Source organism: Aythya ferina, assembly GCF_964211825.1.
Source record: "Aythya ferina genome assembly, chromosome: 18".
Lineage (NCBI taxonomy): Eukaryota > Metazoa > Chordata > Aves > Anseriformes > Anatidae > Aythya > Aythya ferina.
The window spans coordinates 2,351,844-2,377,915 of NC_140317.1; the positions used below are offsets into that span (position 1 = coordinate 2,351,844).

General features: G+C 47.7%; 1 protein-coding gene across 2 annotated transcripts in view; it reads right to left on the bottom strand.

Annotated features, from left to right (window-relative positions):
• MYH10 (myosin heavy chain 10) overlaps positions 1–22,962 on the bottom strand; it is a 104,027-nt gene extending 81,065 nt beyond the window's left edge. For both annotated transcript variants that reach the window (XM_084491805.1, XM_084491804.1), the window contains exons 1-3: positions 22,918–22,962; positions 20,125–20,502; positions 7,264–7,420 (exon numbers count right to left, since the gene is read on the bottom strand). In XM_084491805.1, coding sequence (XP_084347931.1) covers positions 7,264–7,420; positions 20,125–20,469 — 502 coding nt within the window. In that variant the 5' untranslated portion in view covers positions 20,470–20,502; positions 22,918–22,962. The remainder of the gene's footprint in view (positions 1–7,263; positions 7,421–20,124; positions 20,503–22,917) is intronic.
• Between the last annotated feature and the right edge of the window lie 3,110 nt (positions 22,963–26,072).

Here is a 26,072-nt window from a genome sequence, read left to right on the forward strand (position 1 = left end):
AGTAACGGCACGAAATGATTCATAGAATCATAGAATATCCTGAGTTGGAAGGGACCCTTAAGGATCATCAAGTCCAACTCTTGACACCGCACAGGTCTACCCAAAAGTTCAGACCATGTGCCTAAGTGCACAGTCCAATCTCTTCTTAAATTCAGACAGGCTCGGTGCAGTGACCACTTCCCTGGGGAGCCTGTTCCAGTGTGCAACCACCCTCTCTGTGAAGAACCCCCTCCTGACGTCCAGCCTAAATTTCCCCTGCCTCAGCTTAACCCCGTTCCCGCGGGTTCTGTCACTGGTGTTAATGGAGAAAAGGTCTCCTGCCTCTCGACACCCCCTTACGAGGAAGTTGTAGACTGTGATGAGGTCTCCCCTCAGCCTCCTCTTCTCCAGGCTGAACAGGCCCAGTGACCTCAGCCGTTCTTCGTACGTCTTCCCCTCAAGGCCTTTCACCATCTTCGTAGCCCTCCTCTGGACACTCTCCAACAGTTTCATGTCCTTTTTATACTGTGGTGCCCAGAACTGCACACAGTACTCGAGGTGAGGCCGCACCAGCGCAGAGTAGAGCGGGACAATCACCTCCCTTGACCTACTAGCGATGCCGTGCTTGATGCACCCCAGGACACAGTTGGCCCTCCTGGCTGCCAGGGCACACTGCTGGCTCATGTTCAACTTGCTGTCTACCACGACCCCCAGATCCCTCTCTTCTAGGCTGCTCTCCAGCGTCTCATCGCCCAGTCTGTACGTGCAGCCAGGGTTAATCATTCATCTCATGAATGATTTCAAAAGTTAAATGCACTTGGTCTTGAATTCCTGTCTGTAGGCTATCAGAGTCACAAATCAGTTTTGAGGTCAGCTTACACAGTACATCATCAAGTTATCATTTGGTCAGATGATGGACTAAAAGGACACTGGAACTGGCTAACCTGCTGCTTTCTCCAAAGCAGGGGAAGCCACCAGGCACTGAAGAAATTAAGAATTGAAGGAACTGAGAACGCTCACGTAACCTTTGTCACTCCTGTCTCATTTTTAAGTATGCAAAAGTTACTTCTTGAAGTTGCGCACACGCAAATTAAGTTAACCACTCCAAGTAATGCTTCTAAGCAACTGAGGGTTAAGAAAAGAGTAGTTTATTGTAAATACCATTATGCCTAATTAAGTTTGTAACCCTGAAGTTGAACAACAATTAGAGCAGGGCTCCAAACACATTCTGACACAAAGAAAGGTTAGGAACTGCTGTCCGAAGTGCTGCCCTACTGAAAGCTTCTCAAACAGAAATAACATTGAAAAAAGCCAAGACTGTGGTGATACAGTCTCATCCTAGAAAATAAGCTTAGCTGAGTTTGTTCAATAAATGATTGCTATTGCTATCAGTCAGAGATGGTCTAATAAGGCATGAAGCTATCAAAATAACCTCAGAGTCACTGAAGTAGACAGGCACCAAGGAACAGAAGAGTGGAGAGAAAGATGAAGCACTGCTCAATGAGTCTGGCTGACAAGCATTTCTCATTTTGCTTCAACCTCAGAAATAATGAGGCGGAAGACTGTTTCAGCATGATGGATTTCAGTTATTCTACTTGATTTCTTCCTTTAAGATTCTCCTTCCCTCCTTCCAGCCATTAAAACCATTGCGCATCACATCCCATTTGGCATACAAAGCAATCCTGATTTTTGTGTTATTGTCACCTAAGCATTCATATTCCGTTCCAGCCTGATTAGACAAAATGAAAACACAAATCAGCGTAACAATGAAGAGACCTGCAAATCCTTCACATTGCACTTACCAAGCAGATGGTTCTGCTGAAACTGCCACCCTGCACTTTGCGAGTAGTTAAAAAGCTTCGGGGAATCTTTTGAGAAGTCAGAGTATTTATTATGAAAATACCAAGAATATTAATTGCACATATAACAGGTTTTATGTGCTCTTCACATGAGAATGCTAGTCATGGCTCCCAGGCTCCTTAATCTCATAGCAATCTTTTCCCCTGCCATTTGAATATTTAGTAGTCCTTTACAGAAAAGGGTTGCCACCCTTTAGTTTACATTATTTTCTTCTGTTTAAAAAAAAAAAAAAAAAACAGTTCCCCAAAGGAAGGACTTCAGTCAAGATTACTTAAAAATGTAAGTCAATCTGGTGTTTTACGGAGAGAAACACTGCACCTGCAGGCAGCGCCAGCTTGTCCAACACCAAGTGTTCACTTCACGTATTACGCAGTTTCCGATAAACCTTCCCTGGAACAGGATTAAAGGCAGTCCTAAAATATCAGCGCTAATTTAGTGCTTCATCAAGACGTCCTCGGGGAAACAGGATAAAAAGGAGAGACTAAGTATAATTATACAAGAGTAATATCAGTAGGCAAGCTGGTCTTTGGCAACCGAAAGCAAACAAACTTCCCTTAGTATTTCCTCCAAAGCATTTTTAAGAGTCAATGAATAAAGAGGCCTAATAAAACACTGCCATACTTCCTCTAGAAGCACAGGGGGAGAAGAGAAAGCCAAGTTTTCTCTAGTGCTTTTACCACTTAGGTTAGTGCTGCTTTCACACGATCGGGTCAAGCCTCCATTGTCAGTCAGAAAAAGGCAGTCCTAAGGGAACGCTCAGCCATACTAAATCAGATTTTTAGTGAAAATCCTAGTCCCTGTCAAAATGTTTGCTTCTCATTGCCTGTCATTTTCAGCAGTACAGAAGAACATCAGCAAGTCTTGCAAATTGTATTACCAAACAGAATTAAGGTCAATGTTGTCACAGGGATTAGGACACCAGTTCCTTATGACCATGTCAACTATCCAGCAGCTTTGAGAAGCTGTCTGGGATTCTTTTGTGAAACATGCCTACTCCAACCCTATGCATAAACGCACAGGATTTCTGTCTAGGGCTAAACAATTCAGTGTGCCTAGAAGCCCCTGGGTTATGTGCGCTCACTGCTCCAACATAACATTAGGAAAATGAAGAGAAAGCATGGGAGAAATCCACTAAACCACCTGCGTAACACTTAGCCTACTACCACACTACTTTGAAAAATAATTACTAGGGGAGAGAGAGGGGAAACCCAGTATGTAAAGCTACATTGCGTGTTGCCTTCTGAGGTCAGGACAGCAGGTAATGAGCCCTTTCCAGCAGGGAAATCCTGACTGTCATCATCTGAATGCACCCGAAGTCTTGCTTGGTACTAACAGACTGTTCACACTCGATCTTTACTGCAAGGCTCGCTTGCAGAGCAGTCAGTGCTTCGGAGATGAAGGAGTCCCTGGAGGTTTGCTTTGCTTTGCAAAGTTTGTCTCAAATCCTTCGCGCATCATGGCTGCACCACCGCTGAGCTGTCCATCTGCAACACAGCCATTAAAAACAATTTTCTACCCCATTCCTTCTTGTGACAGCTAACACTAATGTGATACATCTCCCCACAGAACACTATTTGCTCTCAGAAATGAGAAACTGGGCTTCCTCAATACATTCTGTTTCTCTGGCTCTTTCCCCTCCCCACCCTTTGTCCTCCCTGCTTAACAAATACCAGAACAGATTCCAGCCCATTCTCCTCCTCACTGAAGGGCAAGATGAGAGCTGACCTGGGATGCCTGCAGTGCTGAAGGTCCTCGGCAGGAAATTCTTCCAGGGGACAAGAACAGAGCAGCAGTTTGATGACTGGCAGCCAGCAGTGCTCCCATACAGCCCTTTCAGGCGAGCTTTGTATCACTAGTTTAACAAAATGGAGCATTCCCAGCACCATTTACGATGAGTAACTATTCAGATGCACCAGTTCTGTTTCTGCTGACCAACAGCCTTTTTGTTTTCATAAACAAAATAAAGATTTCTGCTTTAGGGTAAGCCCTAATATTGTCTTAAACATACAAAGGTTCAGATTAGCAGAAACTTGAAGTTCATCTCTAATCATCTGGGCTCTGAATTAAAGGCATGAAAGCCTTAATTGCCCCAGCATGAGCAAGCTTACTTTCTGCCCTTGACTACCAGCACAGAAAAACTGCCTTTTAAGAAGTCAGGGTGTTTAGACACAGAGCTCAGGTCCAGGTATCCTGGTAATCAGTGTAAACACATCTCAAATACCTACAGAATTAGTAGTTATGAATACAAGGAAAGTAAACATGATTATACTGAACAAAATACCACTGAGCAGGCCAGGAAAATGCAGCCAACAACCAAATTAATGGTTAAGGTATTTCTGTAAGGGTATGGTCATATTATCTAAAGAAATTGCATTCCTATGGTTTCAATCTCAGTTCTGAATCCTACTAATTAAGTTCTAGAAGTCAAATACTGGAAACACAGTAGTCGCCCATATCAAAAGAAACTAAAATATGCTTTAATAGCAAAATAATGATTTGCAATCTAACTGGAATAAGAACTCTACCTCCAACCTGCTCTCCCTCTACTATCCCATCTCCCAAAGCAATTATGTGTACTAACATGGATGTGAACTGTAGAGAAAGTTCCATAAGCACATGTTAGTAAGTTCCCAGAAAAAGCATCTTTGTCAAGGATTATGCTTCAAGTAAAGCTTTGTTAGTAGAGACTGTTGATGACTTAATCTGAAGCATCAAGATTAAAACAGCTAGTTCTTGGTTAGATACTTATTTCTACTAGCCAAAATTTTCCTACACAAGTTTTCTGTTTCATTTATTTAGGAGAGTCTATTTAGGAGAGTCTAGCAAAAGATAAGAAAAAGTTGGAAGATGAAGGACACTGCATTGTGTTAAATCCTTGGCTGGCAGGGAAAATCCAGCTCTCCCTACCAAATTATTGGTACATTGAGTACTTGACCTTGTGCTGCAACTGATAAACAGAAATTAAGTTGAATATTGTAATAATCTCCTACTGTTAAGACAAGTATTATTTGATGCTCCAAATAACCTCCACTGTTATAATTGCAAGTGTAATTTTTCCATTATCTGAAGCCTTAAATTCTGTTCCCTCAAGTGCTGCTTTGTTCCTCTGCACCAGCTCCCATCAAGAGTCTCTGCAAGCAATGAAGGACCAGTAGTGAGCATGGTAGTGCCACACCTCTCTTCCCACTTATCCCACTTTAAATATTCACAAGGTAGTCTCATCATCATCACTCATCACTGCTTCACAAGAATACAGGAAGCCAGAGAAATCACCAATATAATCAGCAATGTGTCTCATACTTCAGGCAAACACGTCCAGAAGAACTCTGCACCCCACCTTCCTCCAAAGTAAAGCAATGTCTGTAAACAGTTTCACCAAGTCCATTAGAAAAAAAAAAAAAACAGAAGCATTCTTTTTCCCCTCCTCTGGAGGTCTCTTCTTCCAAACTAACCCAATCAGGCAAGAACAGTTTGCTAAGTAAAACGTTTGCCAAATGTAGAATTGCTAACGTCTATTCCAGAGCTTTTACTTATCCTTAGCAAAGCAGCTGCGAAGGCAAGCCATCAACGGAAAGTTCCCTGGCTGATCTCAACCGCTTTCTAAAATAAACAGGGAACAGCTCCAAACAGGTGAAGGACACCAGAAACACAGATTTAGTTAACCTTGAAGAAATTATTCTATAATAAAACGCTTCTGTTGCATTGTTTCCAGCTATTTTTATTCCAATCTACATTCTCATTTTTTCCTATTGAAAACAATTCACACTACCAAAATCAATAAGAAAGCAAGTGTAGAAAGATGTGAATAGAGCCGATACAAAATATAAAATCCTTTGTATCAGTGTGGAAAGAAAACAAGATTTTAACCCAAGGTATGCAAAAGAAGTTTTGCTTCACCTTCCAAAACCTGTAAAATTTGTACACATAGCAAGATCTCCAGACATCACATGGCAAGATCTCCAGAGATATAAGTCAGTACTGATCTAGTACAGCATAAGTTAATTTCAAAAGACACTGTGCTTCTGGGTTGGGAAGCCCTTATCCACAAACCGAGTTTTGAGGAATGGATGAACTCATTAAGATGACCTTTAAAGTTTGTTCTGTTCTGTCACAAATGTGTACTTCTAGGGATCCTCTGACCTGAGCTGTTGGGCTGTTCTGGTCAAGAGGCCGTCATTTTTCTCCCACAGCATAACGTAAAACCCAGCCCAAAATATTCGTTAAGAAGCATGACAATCTGGGCCACCCCAGTTTGCTGCTCTTCTGTGGCTTGCCTGTGCCCCCTCATCTCCCCTCTCAGTGGTGATGGCAGAGATGTTCCTAGGATGAAAAAAGGGCTCAGCACCCAGCAAAAACACAACTGACAGTTTCTTATTAAGCAGCCCTACAAACAGGGGCACAACTAAGAAACAAAGGCTTAATACAATTTATTTAAAGACAGGAAATATCTGTCTAAAAGCTGTTACATATTAATGGTTTGTTAACCTGGTAGCAGAAGCAGTTTCTTAGTTTGTCTGAATAAAAGAGCTTTTAACCCACTCCCAGGATGCCTGTAACGGGCCTACAGCACAACACAGCAGATTTTTCAGGCCTGCATCTTCATTACACACGTTTTTTCTAGATTCTGCATGCAGATGTCTTCAGCTCAGTATCCCAAGCACAGACAGCCACCCCCAGAGCCAACTATGAACCGATACAGGACGGTGTCAGCTGTGTTTCCACCATACACTGTATCAGAAGAGCAACTGCACAAGGCCAGCGTGTTTTTGTTTCAACACATTCACGTAAGTGTCAGAATTCTCAGTTTCCACCCAAAGTGTGTGCCCATCGTAACGTTACACTGTTATACTATGGATGAAACCCATACCGCTTGGAGAAAAAAATCTTCAGGATTAGGCATTTGACTGACCTTTCTTTGAACTCAAAACACACCGTTTCATTGTCACTTTGGATTAGTTCTGTCAGGGGCCAAAATGTCAACATTTTTCCAGGAGTATAGAAACAAGATGTTAAGACTTTAGCTTTCCCTTTTCCAGTCGCACTTTTTCATTCTTACTTCATTCAAACTTCAAAGAGAGCGCACTAACAGCTCTTGACATCAATCTTATCTCTTTTCCTTGTAGGAGAAAGAATTTCTCTTACAACTTCCAGTGCCCCCAGCTGGCACAGTACACTTCCTATTAGCATCAGTTTGCTTCTGTGCCTCAGGAAGCCAGAGGAGCATGCCAACAGGGGTCAGGCTCCAAGTTATTCCTATTCTGAAAGGTTAAGGTTCTAGGTAGAAAGCATTTTCTTTTCCTTAGAATACTACAAGAAATTCTGATTGTGTTAGAAGCTAATACACAGCTGGCAAACAAAGTTCAGGAATTTTAGGTACATTAAGGAGTTCAGAGCAATCAACGAATTAACATCGTCCAGTCTTACCTTGCAGCATGCATCTGTATGCAGATTCTGATATCGCATAAATGTGCGGTGGCATTTCATGGCGCTTCTTCCCCCTGTACATCTCGATGATGTTTTCTGAATAAATCGGAAGGTTCTTGTAAGGATTTATAACTACGCAGAACAGCCCTGAATAGGTCTTAAAAAAAAGAAAAAAAAAAGGGGCTTTGTTAGTAAATACAGTACTGAAATAAAACCGTAAAGAGCAAGACACTTTTTCACAGGTTATAACATTTATCTTACAACATAATTAAGGTCCATGTTGTTAACCAACTTTAAGTACAAGCTATATTCAAGTTATTGGTTTCTAGGTCCCTTAAAAGGCTCTTTACCTGCATAAAGAGTAATTTATAGATTATAAACGTGGATAATTATAAAGTAGAGCATATGATCTCTTTCCTACCGATATTTAAGTCTCCCTTCCACCTGCAAAGTTCCAGAAGTATGAACATCTTTTGATGTTCAGCTCTTTCAGTAAAATGCCTGTTCACAGTTTTCATATTTGGAGGAATCAATATTCTTGATTTTTCCAATAATCTTCTTGTATGAATTTTTAAATTAAACAAAGATAAGGAGCTTACAACAGGGGCCAGACATTCTCTGCATCACACTGTATGGAGGGGGAAAAAAAAGTCAACTACTAAATATCTTAAAATTTTTCACAATGTTAAAGAAATACATATTACATTGAAATATAACGTGTGGAAGACCAGACTTCAAGAAGTAGAAAGACGACATATTCTTCATAAACATTTCAGCTGGCACTGCCAGTGGTGGATAAGAACAGAGAACAGAGACCTTCTGCAAGTAGCAAACCCTTATTTGCACTAAGTAGTAATTATTCTAGTAAATAACTTAGATAAGGAAAAAGCCAATTATTTCTGCTGTCCTACTTTTTTCCTGTTATTATTGCATCTCGTTTCTGCTCGGTCTCTCTCAATCCCAAAGCAAGCTCCTCCTGGAGGCATCACCTCCCTCTCCCAGGTGATGGATAGCCTGGCAGCTGGCACTGCGGGCAGCGTTTCATAACCTGCTTTCTGGTCAGTACTAACTTTAACACTATCAGGAGTGCTCTATCATCAAGAGATTAAAGAACAAGTTTTGAATTCAAAGAGTAATGTCCTCTTATCGAGGGATTTCTGTTTACACCAAAAAAAATCAATTTTTATAAAATTCAGCACACATTGCAAGCGATACTTAAAGCACCACATTTCTGTAAGAATTAAGTATCAAAGATAACTGGAGAACGGTTCAATCGCTGCTCTACAGAAGTTATCGTGTATGTGATATGTACACACATATACCTATAAAGCTGCTGATACTTATTATATAGGGATGGAAGAAAAACATACAGCAAACCACTCATTTTGTCAACTAGGAGTTCCAGCTGAATCTGGTCCAGCTGTGTGGGCTTTACTAAGTGTCAAAGGTAAGGTCACAGCAAGACAGCCTTGAGCTATACCAACAAATAATTCAGTCATGGTGTCACCCTGAGCACCCAAAAGTGCCAAGGCACCCAAAGCACTAGTGGCTCCCATCTCTTCTAAATCCATTGTTTTGTTTTGTTTTTGTTTGGTTGTTTTTTTCTTCTTTTAAATGAAAGGAAAAATCAAGCAAGTTTTGGCAGTGTTACTTTAGCCATTAATACCATTCACACCTTTACTACTGGAGGAATGTTAGCAAGAGAGCAGCTTTCTTTTGACAGAAGCAGTGAGCATCCTTCTGGGGGCCACAAAGACTTTCTCCTGCCTTGCAGTCTCAGAGGAGGGAGGAACAGAGACAGCCAGGCAGCATTACCAGCTGCTGGGGGCCTGCACAGCACGGAGCAGTAACTCAAGATTCTTCCTACATTTGTTGATTTGTGAATTTTTCTTTCTGGTACATTTGTATGAACAAAGAATTTTAAATTCCCAATTTATTTTTATAATGTATGTATTTGATTTTATCTGGAAGAAAAGGAACCTGTTCATTCTGCACATAAAGGGATCCTGGAAAGAGAGACAGCAGGTGATCTGAGTTGAGTCAGGAGCTATCAATAAAGAAAAAGAATTTGATCTTACGTCAAATGCCCGTACTGGAAAGGAATCTCTCTGCTTTGGTCAGATCTGCTGGACGATAAGCACTGCAGCACCTTACCCAGCCAGACATCTTTGGTAATAACATTTATTTCTCAAGAGAAAGGGAACAGATGTTATCAGTTCAACTGACCCAAGCACAAAGAACAACTTATCAGTCATTAACTCAAGGTAAGCGTGGGCCTGCTGGGGAGGGCAGTTCCTCCCTGGCCTCCCTCCCAAGTACACAATCCTACAGCCGCCCCTCCTGCCAGCCCCGGTGCTCTTGCAGTAACTCACGGAGCTGGCACTTTCTCTTTATGGAGAGCAAGTGTCAAGAATGGATTGGTCAGTAACGGAACGAGCTTCCCGACCAGTCTCATTCGTGGCTACTGGTGATATCATAAGGGCGGAGGAAGGCAGCACGGCTGTTTCAATAGCCTGGTACAGCTGAGTTGGGAACTGATCGATACGGAGCCTGTTCCCAGCAGCCATCCTCCCTGCTGGGCTCAGAGGAGGTCACCCACATTCAGCCACAAGCAGCACCAGTGGCTTGAAGACATCAAAAAATCACAAACCTGATTTTCATTCTAGCCTTCAAATAAGGATAGCTAGAAGAGGCACGCATTCATCAAGCCACCCAGCGATCACCAGCTCCAGCTATGCCCTGCTTCTCCACTACGGCCTCGCCTGATGACAGAGGCTCGCTTCCTGCTGCCTCCAGACGAGGCCTGCTCATGAGCAAGAATTCATCCAGCCAGAGCCAGCTCCCAGTTCTGTCCCAGCACATCCTCTGGCCACCACAGCAGCATGAATTCACATGAGCCAGGGGCCCTCCCTCCTCCAGGAGGACTCCAGACCCTTTCACCCAGCAGCACTCCTGAGCCCTACTCTTTTTCCCCAGGCAGCATCACAGGCTGGCAGTTTACCCCGGCAGGCTACATCCTACCGAGGCTGCCGGCCCTTGGGCAGTAACTGATGGTTAGGCTGTGGGATCCGCACTCACTGCGCCACCAGGGCTCCCAGAGTCACACCTCTGTTCTCTCCAAAGTCATCTGAAGCATGATTAGTTGCTTTGGTCCTTTTATATTCATAAGGAAGTTTTCCAGTATCACTGCCCTGCCCCAGATGTGAACAAAGTGACCTTGTAAATAAAAAGAACAAAAATGTTAAGAGTGTTTGAAAGAAGAAGTGCTAGGGAAGGAACACCCACCTGACGGCTCCTCTCCCAGCTTGCTTTAGCTTCTGGATGGAGAAACAAGTTTCTCCATCGCAAGGAGCGTTACCATTGTTCACGTACATATGGAACGTGGTTTATAAAAGCAAGCTCAACTACTCTTCAGAGCTCTGTCAACGATACCTAACCCAGCAGCCTTTCTAGACTATGTCCCGGTACAGAAACTGGATGGATCAGTGAACCTGGAGCGATGGCAATAAGCAAATGAACCACTTGCGAGTTTCATCAATTCTGAGGTTCATTTATTTGAGGCCCAGAGAACAGGCTTTTACCACTGACCACTGAAGTCTTTACCATGACAGAGCTCTTTCACATGCAGCATCTTTAACTCCAGCATCCTGATTTCCTGCATATTTGTCACTTGGTTTGCTCTCCAGCCATTTCCCTGCAGAATTTAGAGTCACGCTTTTGTCAAAACATCACTATACTATCAAGTCTTCATTCATTCAAGGAAAGATGGAACCAAGATCTCCTACAAGGGTCCCAAATTTCCTGTCACCTATTCCAAAAGGCAACACAGCTTTCTTGGTTTGCTAGGCAATAGAAGCACAGTGGGAGAAGGGAGGGCGTTGCTTTTATTGAGTCAAATTTCACTGGGAGGGAGACAAATGGCACCAAGTATTTTATACAGCTATTTTGTAACAGCAAGTTTCACAGGGCATTATTATAAGGCAGTAAGTCTGAAAACACAAAAAGAAAAGGTATGGGCTTCCCACACGCAAGCTGAAGGCATGAGAAAGTTGAGATTGGTTAACACACCTTGAAAAGGTTCTCAGTGATCAGCCACTGAAAAAAACACCCTGCTTACTGAATTCCACCAGGCAGCTGCTTACAGGTGCCCAAAGCTCTAACACACAGGTGGGGTAGCGATGCCCTGAGCCTCCTCCCTGCCCTGCAGTACCTGGACTCTGCCTGGACCGCCAGGAACCTGAGCTGCAGCGAGAATCAAGCAGTGAAGAGCAGCCAGTCTGGACAAAGAACCAGATGGGAGGTTTCAGCAGATGGGATAGGTCTGTGTGCTGATCCTTCTTCGGCTCAGGATCAGGCAATCAGCTGCAACCAAGCTAACAGTTTGAAAGACACTTCTGCTTTGCAGAGGGACAGGATGCAAACAGCAACCAGCAGCAGCTCGGCACGTTGGAATGCGCGCGCTCCAGGCAAGGCTCCAGAGACAAATAGTGAAGCAGTGCTCTGACAGAGCTTTGTTATACAAACTCTCCTTCAGGACACTAATTGTGGCATTTGAATATTTCCAGATGCTTACAAGCTTTTATCCAGTAGTATATCATTTAGTAATTTAGATCTTGGTAAGCTATCCCAGACCGCGGAGTTCAGCTTCCTTGCAGAGGCCTGTTTGAAAACGACAGCACGCTGCTAGCAGCAAGCAGCCCGAGGAGGAGATGCACTCGTGTGGGCCGCAGTTCTTGCACCAAGGAGGACGCTATTGCAACTGTTCAGGCGGCAGCTTCTGCTGCAATATCAAAAAGCCTCTTTGAAGAGTCATTTCAGAGCGCATCAGCAAGATGCGGGTCATTTTTTTGATTTGTAAGAATCAATTCAGCTGAGGCTCAACATTTACCTGCAGTTCTTCAAATACAGGAAACGCCAGAGTTACTCTATGGCTACATACATAACCAAGGTGAAATAAGCATCTAGGCATCTCCTACGGTTAGTTAACTGCAGTATGGACCTGTGAACCTCCAGTTTCTTACCTAGAAAAGAACTGCACCCCATGTACAGGCTGTACAGCCCATTCTCCAGACTGGGAAGTCGCACTGCCATAACATCATTCTTGCCCAGTCACCCCTCCTAAGGTTACAGAGGTGCCTGTCACACTCCAAGCCCTACTAAACCCTCCAAACCTGGCAGTTTTCTCACGTACCGCCCCCCACCCCAATGATACAGCTCTCCAGCCTGAATTCAAGCTGCACAGAAGGGGAGGCAGCTCTTCAGTCTCACGGGGGAGGAAAGCCAAAGGCTGCAGCCCGGGGAAGAACACCTCCACCATGCACAGCAGCTCAGACAGATCCCGCGCTCCTCCCCACAGGGCTGGGGAGGCCACATGGTTGTCCCAGCCCCACAGCCCCATCACCACCCCAAGGCTGTGCTCCCCAGCACTGTCAGCAACCTGGAACCCCAGAACTACCCCAGCCATCTCCGTACAAACAGGCCCATATGGCTAAAAATAAACCAGCCCTGTGGGCACCCAACGAGTAGGGTCAGGGATGCCAGCAGGGGTGAGGGGGTGCTGAGGGCAGGGGGAGCCTCCGCTGTGACAGAGGCTGCAGCTCGATGGGGAGCAACAGCCACAGGCTGCTACTGAGGGCAGCTGAACTGCAAGTCCCGTGCTTCAGGGGATGAGAAAGGGACGGAGCACAGCCCGTACACAAGCCAGTAAAGCAGAAGCACAGCCCAAACTGCAGAGGAGACTTCTCTACAGCTGTTCCCTACAGCTAGCCCTGCAGCCAGGGCATTCAGTGCTGTGCTGTCACGTTTATAGGCTCCAGGTGATTTGTTCAAAGACAGAACAAGGTTTAAGGCAGCAGTGCGGGCTGTGCTCCCGCTCAGGCAGCTCCCCCTCCCTGAGGCTGACGCTGTGCGACCGCGGCTGCTTCAGCCACACCACCACTACGAGGGCAAACATGATCCCGGGCTGCACCCGGGCCAGAGGGGTATTAATATCCCTTCACAAGGCTTCTGTACGGCCTTCTGGAGCCCGACTGCCCCGCAGAAGTTTGGCACGGGCTACCCGGGTGTGCTGATGCAGACCCATGGCCTGACGGGGTGTCCTCAGCACCGTGTGCTCCTTCAGCTGGGCGCTTAAACAGGAGACCAGGAACCAAATTGTTGCACCCTTTCAGGCTGCTAAGCCACCATTTTTAATAGAAGCAGAGAATATCTGACAAGAACATGCACTTCTTTGTACCTCTTCTTGCCCAGGGGCAAAAAGGAATATGAACGTATCCCCTAGAAATCCCTTAGATTTTTCTAGCAAAGGGAAAGCTACACTGAACTCTTTCAACTTGATCATGTTCCAAAAGTCAGAATTAACCTAAAAACAAGGTCTGAAGTCTAAGTAGCACTTAGAATTTGAACCCTGGTGTTTCTGCTGCATTATATGAGGTACCAGAGCCTATGAGGTACCAGAGCCAGCAACTGGTTTGTGTTGAGGAGAAGCTGAAGCCAGTTACAAACCCAGATTCTTGCAGGCTCTGTTACTACCAGTCTGCAATATGTGGTAATGTGAAGCACTCCCAGCTGGACCAGCACAAAAATTAAAGCAATTAGAAGCTTATATAACAACACAGATTGTTCTAGGTTATGCTCTGGCCTCACAGGAATAGGAGCGTAAGAGAAGAAACCAGTTACAGACTGCTCCTCAAGCACGGTCTGATGAGACCTTCCACCCACAGCAGGCCCTGGAACTGGGGGCTGCAGTGTAATTCTCACTCGTCCCCCCTTCTGCCTCAATAAAATAGAAAGTACAGCAAAAAAAATGGAAGTAGCACATGGCTAGAGACCAATTACAGAAATAATAGTTGTAATTATCAAAAATATCTGCTGAAGTATTTGCAACTGCACAGCAGCAAGCACATTTTCTTCTTTGCTGGTAGGAATAAACCAGTGGGCACATGCTGCTAATTACTGCTCTCCCTGTAAAGCTCTCCAGGCTCTCAGAGCCACACAAACATTTTCCAACCCTTCTGGAAGAGTCTTTGCTAAAATAAAACTGAGGGGTGGGTGGTAAAAATCCATAGTTCAATTGTGGAAGATTTCAGAGTTGGATCTAACCCTTTCCCCAACACCGCTTCCCCAGCCTTCTGTTCTTCAAACAGCAGCAAAACCGCTCGTCTCCAACTCAACCTCACCTGCAGTGCAGGCAGCCTCAGCCACACGTCCCCACCGAGCCTTCCCAGGGCCAGGTCTGGGCTCTCTGCATCTCAGTCACAGGCTCCCTTACTGCCAGCAGCCAGGAAACATCCCCCAGGGACACCAGGGCAAGAGGTGGGACAGACACTGACACAGGCTGAAGAGGAGTCAAGTGTTGGAGGACTTTTATTAAGTTCATTTTAATCCTTTTGTCTGAGCAAGGTCAGGAAGCTGTTCAGTGGTTCAGCAGTGACTTACGGGGGAATCCCAAAGCCCCAGAGACAACTGTGGGCAAGGACCTCCTCACCCAGGAGAGCTGGGACTAGGGTGGAACCCAGGGAGCAACACGTTTTGGAATAGATTTGTAACGAACTCAGCATCTTTTAGGCTTTATAGACTCCGTGTTTAAGTGAGCAATGCCTTCATCCCATCTTAGTGGGGACAGGAGCACGAACCTCTGACTGCACAAGCAAGAGACTTTTGGTCCTGTTGCATCTTCCTTCAATCAGACCACAAAAATCAAACTCCGGAACTTTTACAGAGCCCCGGGTAGACAATTACCCACCTTTCCAGGAGCTTTTCAGATATTAGATGGCATTTATCCATCAAGACCATTAAAATGCAGTCATGTGCTCAGACATTTCCCTCAGCTTTCTCCTCTCCTGGAAAGGCAGGAAGCTGTGCCAAGCCCACGCAGGATCCATGCTATTAGTGTTTGCAGGTGTATTTAGAAAGAAATCCATTTTGCTTTAACAAAATGCTCGTTCACAAGATGGGCATGGGGCTCTTTTTCCATTCACACGGTATTTATTAACACACGAACACTTGAAACATGCTTAAGAAGGCAAGGAAGGCCCTTCCATTTTCCATCAAAATGGAAGTACTGACACAAAAGCAGAGCTTTAGTTTCACCTACCTCCTGCCCCCATCTTAGAAATCGTAAGTCATTAGCTCTTTCTTTTCAACCACTGCCAGCGCCTGCAACATTGAGAACAGCTCACCTTCCATTCAGCAGAAATAAGGTATTTGCATTCCTGATCCTGGCAGCCAGCTGCATTTTGACCATCTGAAAAGCTGAAGTGACTTAATTCAAGATACTAAGTAAGTTGCATCCAGAACACTGCCTAACAAAGCACCGAGACATTTAGTGACCGGGAACACTCTTGCCCTCTGTTCAGAGTCCTAGGAGCAGTGTAGCATCCCTAGAAGTGTACTGCAATCCAGAGCTTAGAAAAAAAATTGCTCTGAAGTGAAAACAAATGATTGAATCGCACAGTAAGTAGCCATCAAACCAACTTCTTTCTCTTCCAAGTGCAGAGAGAAGAAAACAGTAAATATATTCCCTCAGTTCTTTCCTTCAGACCAGCCCTGTGAGTCAACTTGGGTAGCAAACTTCACATAGAAACCTAATTTTGAACATAACTGACACGTCTATGTATAACCTTCCTGAATAGACCGTGATGTTGCTGATAGCAAAATGCTCAGAGAAACAAGATGGAGAAAATGCTTCCTCCTACACCAGGGGCTCCTTTGCAGCCTTCAGACCTTATTTGTAGCTCTCCATCAAAGCAGCAAAGTTTCTGCCCTTCCGTACCGTGAAGTGCAGCATCTCTCCCCAGCACTTTGCTTTCTGACAAAATCCTTCCTTCTTGGTGACCTCTCCTGCCAGCCCCATCCCTTCCCACCAAAACGAGAGGCCCATTTCTAACGCCTCCCTTCACCCCAGGGATTCAGCTGGAGATGACAGCTACAGCTCCCAAAGCCACTGCTTCAGCCAGACTTCAGCCCCCCGGCCCCAAAACAGCCAAGTGACACCACACCACCCGAGCCATTCGTGGCAGCCCACAGCTCAGCACCCACCTCCCACGTTCACACACAGGGTTGGGCTGTGAGTTTGGAAGCTGGCCCCCAGGGAACCTCATGATGCAGTGACACGGCAAGCAACCTCGCAGCTTGCCACAGAGCATTAAGGCAGGTGGTCCGGAGAATGGCACAGCATTCGTGGCTGATGGACCCTTAAAATCCAGGGGGTGCCTCCGTTTTGTGGTCTGATTTAAAGACCCTGTCTACCTGATGCAGCTTCACCACAAACTACAATCTAGGGCTGACACCTGGAAGCCTTCACAGGGGCATCTTACACCCAGGTCTCGTAAAAATAAAGATGGTCACCAAGGTCTGCAGCTTGAGTGAGTGAACCAGAACTTATGACGCCCCTTTCTTACAGCAACACCCCCAGAAATGCATCTAGACCTCAGCTCATCAGGCAAGAGGATATTGAAAAATGACCACAAGACTAACCTGAGCAAAGCCATACTCACGCCAAACGTTCAGAATAATCCCCAGCCTTTCGGTAGTCCTCCTGGGCACCTTACAATGAATACCTCCAGATTCTGACTGCTCTTAAGAATATTACTAATTACACACCAAAGAATATCAGTGATCAAGTGATACATCCTTGCCATAAGAAATGCTGATATCCCTAGCACAAAGTCTGGAAAAAATCACCTACAATAACCAGAGTGAAAACTGCCACCAAATGCAGCAGGAATGAAGAAGTGTGCTGGAGGCTCTACCTCCACAGAACCAACACTCGCACTTCACAACGACCAAACCTCTTAAACATGAGCACAGATCATTTGGGAGACTGGGCAGCATTGTGCTGAGTCATCAGCGGGTTGAGAAGGAAAAAGTCCAAGCACAAGGGGCTGTAAGGACAGATCCGCCCCTCCTCGGGGTGATGATATGTAGTATACTTCAGAATAATTTGCCGAAATAGTACACATTCTCTAGGAAAGGTGCTTTAAGATTCTTCAGCTATGCTGAAAATAAACCTTACAGCAAGAAACTGAGTAGGTGATGTTAAAAATGGAGCAAGAAATGACGTCATTTCATCTCCTAAGCAGAACTGCAATCACCAACGTTGATACTCCAACCTTTCTGCCCAGCATTTGCTGTACAAGTCCTGCTTCCTTTCATCCTCTGTGCTGTCATGAGGAGATGAGAAAGAAATAAAGAACCAAGCGTGTACAACCTTTGGCAAGCCACTGGCCTTCCCGTTCTCCATTTGTATCCATCTCCCCCAGCACACCACGAACACAACTCAGAGGCCATGGTCACGGCACGTGGCAGCTATCAGAAGTGCCAGAGCTCCTCACCGCCCCTTGTTAGATGTCACTTGGAACTCTTGCCAATGAGATGGGCACCACCGGTCAGGTCATGCCGACTGGCGTGAGCCAGCTTTAGTCAGTCCTCCTGGTCCTCCAGCAGTCTCATCTTGACAAGGTAGGTTGCAGACAGATGACTAGACAGCTGGCCAAATTCCCCAGCTCCTGTTTCCTTTCTAGGGACTGAAAGGAAACGGGTGTCTACTTCAGTCAACACCTTCTGCTTCCTAGAAAGGCAACACTGTGAGCTGCCTATGAACAATTAGGAGATGGTGAATCTGATGTGGTTTCTATACCTTAACTGTTCACGGTCAGCACCAAAATGAAAGATCCCAGTTTGGTTATTAGTTATCTGGAAACACAAACATGCCTTCAGCTGCCCCTCGCCATGGAGGGCTGGCCATAGTGCACTTCACTGGCCCCATTAGCTCTGGCTCTCCATACCGAGCCTACATCAGGGGGTTACACAGGCAGCAGCAACAGTTCAAGGCTGAAGGAGTTGAGGGATCTCTGATGGAGATAAGAACCAGAACCCTGCTAGCACTCTCATCAGCTCCAACTGCCGATGAGATTTCTCTCTGGCCTATCGATCTTTGCCAATATTCAGCTTCTACTCCAACAGTGCTCACAACTGATTTCCCCTGCACACACACCCCCAAAGTAAGTGGGGGTTTAACTGCAAACAAGCCGTAACTATTCTTGGTAATAGCGGCATCCTCCAGCAACACCGCTGGAACTCAGACCTCCAGTTAAGGCCAACAAATCCATTAGCTTCTTGATCCCAACCAACTTCTTCCAGCCTGGGGGCGGGGAGGTCATGAGTAACACACTGATGCAGTAATCCTCCTATGTGACAGCAGCTGCTCGGTGCCAGGGAACCAAGTTTTAGAGCCTGCCTCAGCACTGAGAGCGTGAAAACACAGAGCACCTTTTTGGGAAGCGGAGTGGGGGGACACAGCGGTGAGCCACCTGTATGGTATCACTGGAACTCCACATGTATGATAAGCCAGCCTCCCGCCAAGACAGAGAGTGTTTTAACTTGTCAGTGGTCCAAAGTGTCCCAGCAGTGTAACACCTGTGTATACAGAAGAGCGACCGGTGCTCAGCGCCATCCTCCAGAAGTATCTGTGGCTACGCTTCCTGTGCGGAGTCCTTAGATTAAAGCTTGCTTTGGCATTTAAAGTCTGCAGGTTTTAACTCTCATTACACTGATACAAGTATCGTAATCAGCATTTCATAGCCAGCACTGTGATTCACACGTACACTCACGACTTGAACTATCAACTTGTTTACTTCTAATTTTCAATCCAGTCCTCACTAATTAGCCATTTAGTTTACTTATAAGCTTGCAGGGCGGTTTCCAGAAGTATTTTTTGCTGAGCTGTACTGTAAGGTTCTCGGTGGAAGACTTTGAAATAGTAAAAAACAGAAGCCCACATAGGAAACTAACACAGAAGCACAGGTACGAATAATATTTTGAAGTCGCGTATGATTTTTTATTACATCCAGATATTACCAAGAGTCAAGCAGAAGACATACCCGACTAGAACCTGGACAGAAAGGGGAAACAAGCCAACTAACTAGAGGAACTAAATAAGATGGATTTAAGCTTTAGAACAAGTGTTTATTAAAATGAGCCAAGTATTTAAGCAGATGTTGCAGCTTCTTTTAAGATAGAAAGTCTACTTGAAGCTCTCAGTGATACTCTGACTCAACAAGTCACTATGCAAGTGGTTTGCCAAGAGACAAGGAGCTACTCTTAGCTGTGTGCCACAGACACTCATTCAACATTGTTCAAGGAAGGAACGGGGTCAAAAGCAGCATCAATGGCTTTGTGATTTCTGACTCGATAGAACGATAGCAATAAACCAGATGTTCCAACGAGCGCTTCAAAACCACTGAAAAATAAAGCTTTATCTTATTGGTTTATTTTAAGCACTTGAACACATTCTTTCCTGGCCCACTAAGTTGATATTAGATTCCAAAGAGACATTTTGCATTCCTAGCACTTTCCAACTTCAACTTTTAAGTAATAGCATAGCCTCTTATTAGCATTTTTAATGCACAGCAAGTTAAAACAAGATACATGCTTATTCATATGAGCAATTAAACGGCAGTAATTCAGCAAAGTTAGGTTTTGTAATCTGCCCTCAGTTCAAACAAGCCATTTGATACTATTCACTGTATCAGTTAAGCATGTCTGAGGCAAGCACTCTAATGAGCGGCATGAGCTAAGCACCCAGAGTTGCCATTTAGCATTCTATTTTTGAAAGATGCTTGCAGAATTATTTCCATAGGAGAAATTTTTATTATTTGTTTTATGACAACAGAGTTCCTGACCTGTACACAGCACAGAAAAAGACCCTGGACTAATCTAAATGCGAAGGACACAAAGTATTTACGTTATCAAAATCAGAGCCAAGACCCACTTCCTCCATTTCAAATAAGTAAAGGAATGGGAATCAGATAAGGTTTAGCTGAATTAGCAACCGTAATGAATCTAGTAATTAGTACTTACATAGATGAGCCCAGAGTAATACCGATCCTTTAAATTATGCAATACAGAGGCTTCATTTAAACAGGTTAATTCTGCCATGTCTTCCACTTTAGAGAACTTGGGGGGATTCATCTTCTGAATATCATCTTTATTCACTAGTGCTTTCTTTCCGTTCTCTGCCAGTTCAACCAACACTTCATCCCCCTTTTCCTCCTTGATGCTGGCTGCCTCAAAACCGTGGCGCTCCGAAGGAATCCACACCAACTTTTTAGCAGTCCAATCAGCCTGGGTGGCAGGGTTGTAAATTACAGCCCTGTCCACAAAGAGGTATCTCTCCGGATCTTCCTGTCCCGATCTCTGTGCCATTGTGGGAAGTGAAGGTGTCCGCTACCAGTTACCCTGCAAATTGGAAAGGAGAAAAGCAAGAAGCACGTTATACACCAGGCTCCTACTGAGGAATGGAGCTTTGCCCTCAATTAGATGCTCCGTCACCAACACCTGCATCTCCCCTCGGATGACCACACACTGTGGAGGTCTTCCATGGTATGAAGAAGGTGCCGTGCACCTGGAAGCCCCTGCATACACAGGGGCCTTCTGAACAATCAAACTGCTGTATACATTGAAAGTGGTCTTCCATATTTAACCCAAAGATCCACTGCAGGAAAAACAGTTTAAACTGAACCCAGCCATCTCTTCCTAGCTGGCGTACGTTGCAATTGAAGTGGGAACCATAAAAAAGAAAAATACACACTTGCCTTCGGTGCTTAAAGAAAGAAGAGTATCAATTTTAACATAAGCTAGCCAGTCAGCACAAATTCCACTAAACAGTGAACATTGGAGTGTTCAGCGCACAGCTAATCACAGTGATCTACAGCACGTGAGATAACAGAACGTTTACTTTGTAAAAGCCAACTTCCAGCTACAGATGAGCACTTCATAGACACCTGGGGGTTCCACAAGCCTCCCAGCTAGCTAAGCCTTGCTCATTTTCATCCTAAAGACATAAGACTTTGTACTTTCACAGCCTGCTTCTGTTGGCAGTTGTGAACACTGACATTGCCGTGTTCCAAACAACATCTCTAGCTCTCAGGTTTACCTTGAGGCAAGGCACAAGGACTACCAAAGTTAGATTTTCCAGCAGCTTCACGGGTAATTTGAAGGTGAATGAAAAGCTGCTGACAAGGGCTCACGTGCACTCATTTTACCAATCTGCACCTATCAGGAAGAGGCAACTGCATCCTTCCTTAATAACCCCAGCACATCCAGGACTCCCAGACTCGGCAGTTTTATCTGTAACCACCCCGAGAGCAACAAGGTCGAGCCAGACACCTTCTGCCCAGGTCATTAAAATCTTGCTTATTCACACACTAGATCCTTTCTGCTGGAGAATGTCCCATTAGCAAATGGTAACCTCTTCCAGCAGGTAACCTAGAGGTTAGCTTCAAAAGCAAGGGAGATTTCGCAAACCGCGTTTGTCATCTTTCATGCTACGGTATGCGCACTGTTGGAAGTTTTGCAACATGCCCGCCCTCAGAAGAACGTGTAATTAAATACAATAGTTGTGTCTCCATCTATGGCAAGGAGGATTGTTACGTTGTCCAACTTTAATGTAAAGTAAGCATGAAGTCATTGAATCCTCCAGAGGTTTGAGGAGCAGACCGTTTACTACAGACTGCTTAATTCAAATCAAGAGGTGATGACTCAACATTTAAAGTATTTCAGAGGAGCCTCGGAGAGAAAAAGGAAAATGCTAAAGGGACCCCATAAGCAATAAATGGGCTTCTTGGCCAGGAGCAGCTAGAAATCAGTCAAGGAAAGCCACGAGAAGCCCACCGCTATTACATGTGAGCCTCCTACCCCAGCTCACAAAGCCGCTCGCCTCCCCTGTGCTGGATTACCACTGGGGGTCCAGTGCAGACCAAGCAGCGCTGCTCCCCTTCCTGGGGCTGCTCCCCTTGCCGGGGACACCTCTCCGGGGACGGCTTTGTTCCCAGCCCGGCCCCGTCCTCCTGCAGGGCGCTGAGCGGGACCTGGCGGGGACAGGCGGGTGACAGCCCGAGCGGCGGGGCTGGGGGCACGGCCTGGCCCCACAGCAGCTCTGCGCTGCATCGGGCACCTCCCCGGGGCTCGGACAGCACAGCCCCCCCCGGCAATCAATTACCCCTCGGGTTTTAATTGCAGAGCCGCCCCCCCCCCGCATTTTCCCTCCTCGTTTTTCAATCGCACACAGCCCCCCCCCAATCGTTTTCCCCCCGTGCTTTAATCGCAGCCCCCTCATCATTCCCGCAGTGTTTAATTGCAGCCCCCCCCCCCCCATTTTCTCCCTCCCCCCCTGTTTAACGCCCCCCTCCCCCTCCCCGGGCCGTGCCCCTCACAATAGCGCCCAGCCGCAGCCTCGCGCATTCATCGCGCAGGCACCCGGCATTCCCCGGAGAAGGAGAAAAAGACACAAAAAATGAATAAATAAATAAATAAATAAATAAATAACCGGGAACCCGCCGGGCTCAGCGGAACAAAGCGGCGGGTCCCGCAGCGCCCCCCCACCCCCACCCCTCTCCGGTGCAGGGCCCGGCCCCGTCGGCCACGATCGCGGAGCGCGTCCGGGGGCTGCGGGCGGCAGAAAATGGCCACCGCCGCCCGCCCCTTCCCCTGCCCGCAGCGGGGCGCGGCCCGCACAACGGGGGCTTTGTGTGGCGGCCCCACCGCCGCCGCCGCCTCAGCCCCGCTCCCCGGGGCCGCCTCGGGAGCTCGGGGTCCCCTCTGCGGAGCCCGGGGGCCGCTCCGAGCCCCCCCCGGCCGCCGCCTCGCCCTCACCTGAGCAGCGCCTCCCGCCGCCGCCGCCGCTCAGCCCCGCGCCGCCCCGCCCCCGCCCGCCGCGCGCCTTTAGCGCCACACCGAGCCCGCCGCCCCCCGCCCGCCGCCGCCGCCGCCGCCCCCCGCCGCCGCCGCGCTCCCATTGGGCGCCGCGCCCGTCCGTCCGGCGCGGCGCCGCCTCCCATTGGCCCGCCGCGCGGCCGCTCCGCGGTTACGGCCATAGCAACCTCCACACGCTTACCCTCCGAGCCCCGCCCCCCCCGCTTCGCACCGTCCCCCCCCTACTGATTGGCCGCTCGGCCGGAGGCTCGCCTCTCACTGGGCGAACGCCGCGTCTGTCAGGACGGCGCCCCGCCCCGCGCTGCAGCACGCCCGGCGGGGGGCGCGGCGCGCTCCCGACGCTGCAGCGGAGCGGGGGGGTGGGGGGCGCGGTGCCGCAGCGCGGGGCGGGCGCGCGCCTCCCCCTCAGGAGGGCCCCGCACGGCCCCGCCGCCCCGCAGGGTGCCCCGCACCCCGCACCCCGCATCTCCACTCCGGCACTTTCAGGTCCCGGGGCCGTTCCCAGCCCTCGTGGTCCCGCCGCTCCCCTGTGCAGAATCCCCCGGCCCTGCCCCCGCCTCCCGAAGCCCGGTCCCGGTTTTTTTTTTGCCCTCATCACAGAATCACAGAATCACAGAATTTCTAGGTTGGAAGAGACCTCAAGACCATCGAGTCCAACCTCTGACCTAACGCTAACAGTCCCCACTAAACCATATCCCTGAGCTCTACTCTGGGCGAAGCGGGCGAGCCGAAAACTGTGTCAGGAAACAAAAGGCGGTGGCAGCGCCCCTGGGACGGCACCGAGGCCGTGGGCGCCCAGAGCCTTCGGTGACCGCTGCGGGCTCTGGGCTGGGCCCTGCGACTCGAGGCCGAGAGCTCAGAGCCTCGGCTCCGTGCACGGCGTGGGGCTGCGCGAGGTGCCCCGGACCAGGCACAGGGCAGGGGCTCTGCTCCCAGCACCACAGGGCTCCATCGGCCCAGCTGCAGCCCCGCTGCCCCGCGCAGACCCAACGCACTCGTGAGCAGCCCAGGAGCTGAGCTCTGTGTGGGGATCTGTGGCACATCGCCCTGGCCAGGGCAGCAAGCGGGGAGGGCAGGCAGGGTGTCAGCCCTGGGCAGGAACCGGGGCTGTGGAACCGTCCCGGAGCAGCACGTGCCGATGGGTGCGACTGGGTGTCTGGGGCAGAAAGGGAGGCAGTGAGGGGAGCCACGAGGAGCCGTGGGGAGCCAGGCTCTTGGCACAGAACGGGAAATCTTTCGGTCATCTCTGCTCGTCTCAGCACACAAATCAGCTCCTGCGCAACTCCTGGCACCTGGATTTATATGAAAGTCTCCCTCTTAATTACCATTGCAGTGGGAGGTCTCGTACATCCTGTTTCACAGAAAAATAAGGGTGTTGACTCGCAAACGCAGGTAGATGAAAGCCGAAAGGCTGAACTGGTTACTCCCCGGCTGTTTCTCGCCTTGCCACTCCCGAGGCCGGCACGGCGGAGCTGCGTGGCGAGCTGCCCCGTGCGGCCACAGCCCAGCGCCGTGCAGACACCCATCGCTCCCACACAGGCGTTTGGCACAGGGCACCCCACAGGACCTGCCGCCACCCCCTGCTCGGCCAGCAGGCCTCCACGAGATGCTCGGCCGGCGTTCACCGAGCAGGGCCAGCCTCTCTTTGTGATGGAGCATCCCAACGGGTGCTTTGCTCCCCGCGGGAGAGCCGCCCGCTCACACGGCAGCACATTTCGGGGCGGTGGTGGGTGCCGGTCCCCACCGCCTTTGGGGCAGCTCGGGCCGCAGCATGGGAGGCGCTGGGCACGCGGCACCCACACGTCCTGCTTCAGTCACAGAACTTCCATTTTTAGGCATCCAACATCTTGTAAAGGAAAAACAGAAGCATCACGCAGAAAACGCTTTTCTAGTGACAAGCCACTGAAGACTTTAGTTTCTTTTAGAAAATGATTTCCACGGAAAATCTTTGAGGATCCCATAGATGCCACATGGAGCATGTCAGGGTTATAGCATTAAGTTATTATTTTTATCACACAATTATTTTTATCCAGACCAGTGTTAGGAAGGAATTCCCCAAATCCACTGAATGTTTTTAACCCATGGAAGGAAAGATGATATTTTTATCTTCCCTGGGAGGTTGGAAAGAGCAGAAAAGAAAAGGAAAAAAAAAAAAAAAAAAAAAAAAGAAAAAAAGAAAAAAACCCTTTTGTTTGAAATAGGAACTCAGCTATTTCCTAATCCCAAAATTGTTTCCCTACCTTTAAACATGAGACTAATGATACTGTTGCTACTAGGGCATTCACATGCTTAAAGCCAAGCATGTTGCCCAGGGTGTTTCCAGAGCTGGAACCAAAGCAGGTAAACAAATACCACTTAAGTCTAAGGGAATGCTAGAGATTTTTGAGACAATGTGGAGGATTTAGGGAAAAATGCTTTTCACTCACTTTTAATGTAGAGGTTTTACGGCTGTTGGCATGTACCGAGAAGCTAATTTCCATTAGGGGAGATGGGTGCTCACATTGCTGGGGGAACAAACTTCTGCAAGGAGAAAACACATAACCGACGCGCAGCAGCTGTTTGCTCGGCCCCGTGTCCCTACCGGCATCCACACACAAGCCAACAACTCTTGTCCCTGGACTATTTGACGTCTCTGCTTCCTGCAGAGGCCGGCGCCCTCCCTGCCTGCCCTGCTTTCTGACTGCGGCAGGTTTTGGGCGCATCTCCAAGATTTACGGAGCCAGCTCTGGCCTCCCTCAGGAGCCCATGTGTCTGCTAAGCAGGACACTTCAGCGTCTTTCTGGGTCAAATCATTCTCGGTAACTTCAAGTACCGAACATTACCGAGCCGGAATGAAGGATTTAAATACAGGAGTTTTGTATGCACAGACCTGGCCTGTGCTTAGCGGTGACAAGGGGACACGTGGACCACATTCATGTGGATCTGGTTTCTAATTCAAATCCTGGCTTGCTGTGACTCCAGGCAGCACGGTGCCTTCCCCTGCCCTCGCTCACTGTGCAAAGGAAGAGGCTTCGTTCTCACCTTGGCCATTTCAGAGGTGAGAGCACTTTTGATGCATAATGTGCTTTGACACCTTCAGAAAGAAGGCACGAGGG